General features: G+C 34.0%; 1 protein-coding gene across 4 annotated transcripts in view; it reads right to left on the bottom strand.

Annotated features, from left to right (window-relative positions):
• Nucleotides 1-644: 644 nt before the first annotated feature.
• Nucleotides 645-8,980, bottom strand: part of SESTD1 (SEC14 and spectrin domain containing 1) — a 152,454-nt gene continuing 144,118 nt past the window's right edge. For all 4 annotated transcript variants that reach the window (XM_036879369.2, XM_057503833.1, XM_036879370.2 and 1 more), the window contains one exon: nucleotides 645-8,099. In XM_036879369.2, coding sequence (XP_036735264.1) covers nucleotides 7,970-8,099 — 130 coding nt within the window. In that variant the 3' untranslated portion in view covers nucleotides 645-7,969. The remainder of the gene's footprint in view (nucleotides 8,100-8,980) is intronic.

The raw sequence follows: 8,980 nt of genomic DNA, 5'->3' as shown, positions 1-8,980 counted from the left end.
AATTCTCATTCAAATGTACTTACTGACTTCACTGGACAAGGTATAAGGCTGGATAATTTCCAATTCTGGCAATTCTAAGTTCCTGATAGCCATTCTGAAGCTGCTAGTATTTATTTCACAATATGATTTTGTTATTTTAGTTATAGCTAACATTGTTCTAATATGTTTTCCCTAGTCCCAAATATATATTCACCTTTTAAGTTTTAAAAATGGACTTCTTGGTAGGAACAAAAGAAATTTAACCACTACCTACTGTGATGAGAACCTAACAATTTCTGTCAATGTAGACTTAAGAGAAAGCTTTGAATTTCTGTACCAAGCCTGTGGGAAGGTGGGATGTGTGCTGTTGTAATAGGGAGGGAAAAGCACAAGGGAAAAGCCTCTGTCTTCTAAGACTCCAGATTATTTCAGAATAAAGTTATATTTTTGTTTTAATCAAGGATTTTAGAAAATATTGTTAGCAAAAATTTAGTTTTACAAAAAATAATTTGAACTGAAAAATGCAAAATTCATCAGATAACGTTAGAGACTAGTATAACTTAATTCTCCCTAGATTATATGAAGTATTTATTAACAGAGACCAAACTTACTGTCCAAAGTGAAAACATACCAAAGAAGTACATATTAAAATTTGCTGCCATTAGTTATAGTTTTTAACATTTTTTATTGCATTTACAATGTGTGGAAGGAACATTATAAATATTTACAATAGAGGCCAAATACCCCAGCCCTTAAAAATTGAATAGGAAAGATTGGATGTACTATACATAAATACTTTTGAACACAAGCATTGGAAACATACATATGACTGTAATTGTACAGGCGTATACAGGTTAACTGCTATATATAATAGAACAGGTGGGAAGGGTAAAACACAGTGGGGAAAAAGTCACTAAGGTATGAAATAGTATAGCTGGTGGTACTGAATTAAAAAAGCAACATTGAAAATATTTGTAAAGGCCAAAATGTCTTTCAAAACATAGCTATCCCTATGCACAACTGTGAGGTAGAATTCTTCCCACCCTGTTTTCTGGCTTCTTCACCACTACTTGGGGGACTTCCCTGTCCAGATAGCTCTCTCACATTGTTGTACCTGGGACTGACGAGTAGTATATACTTTTTACTATTCCTCCTACCCCCAATGAGCAGAAATAATCTTGTCGGCTCATTCATATCTTATTTTACTGACTGAAAACGGGAGGCAAAAGTTAGTGACATAAACCAGTGCTGCTTTTATCTTATATATCATAATGCTCAGGTAAGTGCTTTAATCTTTCAAGGAGTGAAACTAATGCTAAAATTTTTGGCATAGGAACCCCTTGGAGAGTTGTTTTGGGCAGACAGGTATTTGTTTCCCTCAAATACAAACTGCTAATTATGAACAATGCAGTATCTAACCCAAACTCACTTATAATACTTCAAATATGGATCATAAAAAAGTTTACACCTTTCTACACATCTAAAATATAGCAAAAATTCAGCACACAGTACAACCACATTGGAAAAAGATACGGCAGTTTTTTTTTTGAACTGTCTTATGACACAGAAATTCTAATCCTAGGTATTAATCCAAGAGATATGAAAGCCTATGTTACATAAGACTTATGTTAAGAATAATCTTAGCAGCTTTGTTTATAAATGCCAATATTGCAAACAGGCCACATATTCATAAATAGGGAAATGGATAAACTGCAGTGTATCATTCATGAAATACTACTCAACAATAAAAAGGAATGAGCTATTAATATACTCAATAACATAGATAAATCTACAAAACATGTTAAATATAGAAGCCTTCTAGAAAGAGAACCTTCTGTGTGGTTCTACTTATACAAAGATCTAAGATAGAACTAAATTATATAGAAAAAAGAACTGTGGTTGCCTTTGGTGGGTAGGGTGGGGACAAGGATTGACTGGAAGGGGCCATGTGGGTATTTTCTGATATACTTGATACAACTGTAAGCATGTGCCAAAACTCAGGATGCACACTTAAGATTTATGCATTTCACTATATGCTAATTTTACATCAAAAGAAAAATGCAAGTAAATGAACTCTACTTAATGTGTACATGCTAAAGTAAATTTTAAATCAAAAGAAAAATATAAGTAAAATACTGAACTCTAGTCAATGGTATATAAGCTGAAGCATTTAGTAGTAATGTATATAAGAAAAAGCATTTAATTTACAGATGTCTGCAATTTAAAATGTATCAAAAATTATCTAAACGGATGAACTGATAGATGGTTGGATATGTGATAATGCAACCAGAGCTAATGCTAACTATGCATCTGGTGGGTGAGTATACTTTGAGTTTTAACTTTTTTTATGTGTTTGAAAATGTTTATAATTAAGTGTCGGGGAGAAAATCCAGGGCCAACACTTACCAAATAAAGCCACTGAGAACTTCATTATTGACCTCATGGAAATATAATCATCAAATTCTCCTGATCAGTGTCAATTTAGAAACCTAAGAGCTTGTAAGAGGACATTCTTGAGTATGGGGTAAGCAGTAAGTTCTTGAATCTATTCTGGCTCAAAATTGTCAAAGTGATCGTTTGATCCCCTCAGACCTTCAAAAAGAACAATACATATATTGATCATGTATTCTGTGCAAATTTGTTGGCTGTGTAGACTAACGTTAGAGCTAAGATGAAGAAATATTCTTAACAGAAAAATCAAGCACAGAAATGGTTTTTACCCTGAACTAAAAAAGAACCAATGTAGCTAAAACAGAAAAGATGCACAAATTTAAAACACAATATGGGGCTTTATCAGCGTGAACAGACCCTTATGTTCTAAGTGGAAAACCATCTGAATCACCCTGTCTCTCCAAGGAGTGACACAACTGCGGACCCCCTAGAGATGGCATTTGACTTGTAAATACTTCCCTGGTACTCCTTGAGATTCACTAATGATGGTTGCAGACTTCAACAGCCTTTTGTCAGAAATAGTTTTCCACATGCCTGACTTAAAATCCAAAACAACAGTGCTCTTAATATCTGGCAGTTGGTAACTATTTTTAGTTACTTACTAAAAATTCCTATATCATTATATAAAGGTATTATATATATAGCTCCATAAGAGTTCTCTAATAAAAATAATCTTGATTAAAAAAAAATTTACTCACTCCGTTCAAAATATTTAGTCATAGTTCTGGCTTTTCTTTGATCTCTAAGTTCTTCAGGTTCTAGTACAGGCTCTGCTTTTTCTTGAAGCACACAGAACACTGTTGCCAAGTTTTCAGATTTGCTTTAAAATACTGCAGTCATGTTATTAAGCATTTTATCTATGAAGTTTTCTTTCACCTCAAACGTTCCCCTGTAGTTGCGCTACTACCTTTAGTTCTATCAGTCCCTATTACAGGACCAATCTGTATGTTATTATCACTGCCCAAACTCACCAAGATTGCTCTTCTCTAACCACAACTGCACTAATGCGGGTCTCCAGTCATGTTTTTTACCTCATTATTAGGACACTTTATGAATTTCTTAACAGATTTGTGCCCTTATTGTCTCTATAGGTAGATCTAAGATCCACTCCAAGCACAGCTTTTACTTACTTTCTTACTTACTTATTAATGGAATTGTTTCATGTCCTGTCAACCTCAAAGTAGATGATACTCCTCACTGGTCTTCCATCTTGCTGGTCTATCATCCTGCCATAAGAGAGTTGATTTTTCAGATTTAAAAGTCTTGCTATTTACTGATCAGTTCACTGACTCAACCTTAACATTTTCAGTATGTATCTATGAATGTAGGAAAGATGGAGCTTAGGGAAGTGGGCATAAACAATGTGCCATTTCCCCCACAACCCCCTTCTTGCCATCTGAGATAAGTGCAAGATTAAAGAATACCCTATTTTTTATTCTGAAAAGATAATTATAGTATAATACCCTGTTATTATATAACAAATAATATGTTATTTTTGGATAACATTTTAGTTTTCCACACAATTTTTAGCATGACTGCACTTCATTCTCGAAATCAATTCATTATTATTTCTGTTTTATAGACCCAGAGGAGTTCAGTGATTTTTAGCAAGGTCAGTAAATTGCAAAGCCAGATTTTGAAGTCAGGTATTCAAACTCTGAACTCTTTCCATTATATTCACTACAATTCTTATTTTAGCGTTATGGTCTGTTCTCTTACTAGTCTTATTATTTAAACTTCTTGACTAAACCTAGACTTTTCTGTAGCATTACACACTGAAGTCAAATGTCACATGTTCAACCTCTTCATTTTGCCTCATCAAGGTGTTTGCTGGTCCTCATACTGGAAGTGTATTTTCCACTGCCAAATGTAGCTTTCTACTTTTTCGAACTGGAAGTTAACACTGGCAATTAAGTTCGCTAATTAGGCTAATTGGTCAGCTATGTTCAGTCTATCTGTTCAGTCCTAGAGAATTTTGCTTTGGGGGTTTAAGGAAAGACACCCCAATCATACAACTCTTGTCACTGATATTTACTGAAGTTAGTTTCCTATAATGTTTTCAAAAAGCTCAAGATGTGGAAGACTTAGCAACTATAGCATGTTAATAGCTTTTAATAACCACAGTGTTGTACCATGGTCTTGTGAGGATGGGAAGGAAAGAGTAACACCCAATCTCTCTGGCAAGGAACTTACTATGCAGTAGAGAATTCTTAATTCTTTCTCCAAATGCAGACTGTACAGAGTATATTAGGTTCAGCCAATCTCATAATCACACCATTGGTTACAATAGGTTTAGACTGAAGAGTATGGTTTGCTCAGCACTATCAAAAAAGTAAATAATTGTCATGTTTCTAAGAAGGATGCCACTACCAATAACAATAAACAAATAGCAGACCTCATGTGTCAACTAACGGGGTAATTAAACACATTAATACTCAGTAACACTTTGGAGCACTAGCCAAATAAAATGCCTGTAAGGTCAAAGAAGTGTCCAATCTTCTACACAGCAATGAAGCTTAGACCTGCAATCAACAGCCTCACTGGAAGGCTCAGCAGTTTCATCAAAATCACCAATGAGTCACCCTAGCAGAATAAGGTCACCAACAATGAAGACTGGGAATAAAGTCAACTTTATCTAAAATGAAATCGTCTTTACGCTGTAACTGCTGTGTTAGACAGGTATGAAGAACAGATGCTAAAGTTGCCTTAATTATTTACTGAGCTTACACAGGAGCAAATACATGATAAAAAGCCCCCAAACCCAAAACAAACAAAAAACAAAAACAAAATTAGACCAATTAATACTTCAGTAATTCCCTGAGATCAGCTAAAGTAATGTGGAAAGTTGCAGCATATACCAATTAGAAGGGCTGATTCTTTCTCCATTACATTTGTAAGCCAGTGTTAATTTCTGATGTACAAAGAACCTGTGATTTCAAACAGATTGCAGTCACTTCCTCTAAGTGAACTATGACCCTGTGGAAAAATCTCATTAGGGCATTGTTGGGTTTTCATTAATAAATGCATATGTATACACAGATAAACATACAGAAAGCAAATTTACAAGGAACAGCAAGAATATTTATTATGTTAAAAGCATGTTATTAGCTTCACTGAAATATTCCAGATGCTGCCTTATTTTATTCATTTTAGACAGAATAGCTTAAGATACATAAAAATTAACTCATTTGATAAGTAGGTGAGTTAATAGAACTACTCAAATTCTAGAAGAAATAATGAATATAACTAAATATCTAAATTAGCTAATATCTAAGTATCTAACATACTAAATGACTTCTTTATGAGTAAATTCAGTAATAAGTCACTTGTAACTTTAGGAAATATGGTTAAACCATACTTCAGACAGCAATATAAGAGGGACTATTACTGATGCTTACAATAAGCCATTCACATACAGGAGAACTGAGCAACTATTATGCAAGCAAAAGGATGGGAACAGGAGAAGTCCCACGAGATTCCTTCCATCCAAAGAGCTTTGAAAGAAGCAAATACAGACATAAACATTTGTAGCATGTGGTTAGCACCATCATGAAAACTATAATGAAGAACCCCACATAGAAGTTAAGCCCTAAAAGACTGAGGATGATCAAATACGGAAAGAACTTCCTTGACATTCTCAGAAGCAGTGGCAGCACAATACGAGGGAACAGATGAATGCTGCCCCCATGTTTTCTGGCATTTTTGAGTAGAAGAAAAGAATGCACCTTTAACCAAAACTGCTCCAAGAGGAGAAAGGTGAAAAATATGAAAATAACTTCATCCACGAGGTTGAAATGTCAGGTAGACAGTTGAAACAAAAGTACAGGTCTTGAATTTTGGACCAGATCTATAAGAGAGAACACTGGGATAGAATAGAAACCCTGGGGCTGGGACATCTCCAGAAGCAGTCTGAAGACTGACTCTGGGAGAGCATATTTTCGTAGACACAGTGTAAGTAAGAATTAGGTGACTGTACGACCAGCTTGAAAAGGATAACATCTTCAAGGGAGGAGACACTGCCTCAGCAAAGGTTTCTCAATGATGTAAATGTTGCAGAGACAGTGAAGGATAAAGGATGCAGACTGAGGAAAAAAAATCATTTTTCTCCCAATTTTTTTTTCTCTCCATTTGGTAACTGGAGTCCACTGACAGCAGTTTTACTGCCGTGCTATGTAAAACCAGACAGCAAGGTGCTGAGCAGTGAGAGATGAGGATACAAGGGCAATGGATGTGGATTTCTCCAACAAGTCTGGCAGTGAAGAAGGCTGGAGAAACCTGCCTGTTGAGCTAGTTTTTTGCATTGAAGGATACATGACTATTTTCGTAGACAGTGAAAAGGAACCAGCATATAATTCCTGGCATAATTTTGTACTGATCACAGATTAAAAAATTATTTTTAATCTTTTTCAAAAACATTCTCTGAAATAAAATTTAACACAAAAATAATTATACATATTTTCCCATTTAAACTTAAAAGCACTAGTTTATAAATTTTATTTCCTAAAGAGTTGTACACTTTTTGCTATTAGACTACTTCAGAATGTTGCTTCTACTCTAGCATAAGAAATTAAATTTTATTAACAATTGCTAATTTAGTTCCAGAAAGATACTCTGATATAAAGGATTACACTTAATTATGTGTGGCTTATTTCCCAGTCCTCCTCCCCTAAAAACAAAGTATCTTCAGGGTAGTTAATAATTTGGATATTTTTCAAGTTGAAGAAAAGAAAAATCAGAAATAGTATTCCATTGTTCGTAAGTTCTTAAAGATCTAAATTGTTCTTCACAATTATTTTTCATGATAATACATGCTTATTTATTATATATACATGCTTACATATGAATTTCTGGCTAAAACACATGCAATCAATATGAAAAAAGCAAGTATTAAACAATCCTCACAATCTTAAGAATGCCATTTTAAAGACACACTCATGTTTAGAAACAGGATATAATCACTAAATTAAATACAATGTTTAAAAGAAGCTTTTTATTAAGCACAAACAACTTATAATACATTATCAATACAAATAGGAAAATGTCTTTTAATGAATGATATATCAAAAATCTGAAGGTTTTTTCCACACTGACACAATAAAAATAATTAACTTCGAAGGTTTACAAAGGAAAATTTTGAGGACACCACTGTCTACTTGGAACAGTTTACCTACAGTCTAAATTTACTACATCACCTGGGGAGGAGGGGTAACCAATTTTTATAGGATTCCTAAACTGTTATTAGCACCATTCAAAGCTTATTATTAGTTGTTCATCTATAAATTGACAGATCAGGTAAAGCTTTAAAGCCAAAATTTCAGTGCAATGTGTACAGTTCCTTCTTTTAAGATACTTGGAGTGTAGGGTCTCAAAGCATGTTAAATAATTTTGCCTTAGTAGTTGCAAGGTAGAGAGAAATGTGTAATGGAAAGAAACGAGGCTTATCGTGGTTGTGAAACGTTTCTTAATGTATTGTGGCTAATGTAGTTTGCCGACGACATGCGGGATTATAAAACACAAATCTGTGGGAAGCTGGTAGCTATTAGCTCTCTGTGGTCATCATTTCAGGATGTCTCAGCTGTTGCCTTTTTAGACTAACTAGTTTCATCCTGTCTCTGATGTGTTCTGCAGTAGAAGCCATGTCGCTTGGACTCCCAAAATACTGCTCAGTTCTAAAAATCAAAACAAACAGAAAAGCCCCAATCAGATTAATATAAATCTACTGACTGTATTTAATGCAAAAGGAAACAAAAATTACCATAAAAATTATTTTATGATATGGCATCAGTTCATTTGCAGACTACACTGTTTATCTTTGAGTAGTAATTCAATGGTAGAAACATTTTTCAAATGGCATAAAATATATTAGGACACACTAAAAAAATATGTTAGTGTATAAATGTCTTATAATATGTACTTTTGATAATCTCAATAAACCAAACAGTGCAACAATAAAGGAAACAATGCAAACTGGAGATATTCTGCTTCACAGTTCTGGGTCTACAAGCATACACAAATATAAAATTTGTATGTGTACTTCAGTGCCAATGGCTATGTACACCAATTGTCTAATAATATAAATGATAAGTAAAATATCTTAGGGCATCATTTGGAATATTAATAGATAAAATCATTCATCTATTAACCTGCTTCCAAAACACTGTATTCAGACACACAGACTCTTATAGAGCTGCAAGAGTTCTTGGAAATTATCTGGTTAAGCACTTCATTTTTTAGATCAGAAAACTAAGGCCTAGAAAATTGAACGATTTAACTAAGATCACAAAGTGGAAAAACCAGGATTTGAACCTGGGTTTTCAAGAAGTGAATCCAGAGACATTTAATGTCTTTTATTTCTCCAGGAGAATATTAAAAAAGATAAACCTGAATAAGCTTACTGTCAAACTAACTTTATATAGCATAAACAGATTATAATGTAAAACAGAATAAAAATAATTCTAAATATTAAAGGTGGTGGTTCTGAAATCTGAATGACCTAATGACACATGGACTATTTGTGGGACACAGGAGGAAGAAACACAGGCAAAAATAC

This window comes from Manis pentadactyla, chromosome 6 (assembly GCF_030020395.1).
Source record: "Manis pentadactyla isolate mManPen7 chromosome 6, mManPen7.hap1, whole genome shotgun sequence".
NCBI classification, from domain to species: Eukaryota; Metazoa; Chordata; class Mammalia; order Pholidota; family Manidae; genus Manis; species Manis pentadactyla.
Note: the sequence above shows the minus strand (reverse complement) of the source record. Positions and strands in the feature narration are given on the sequence as shown.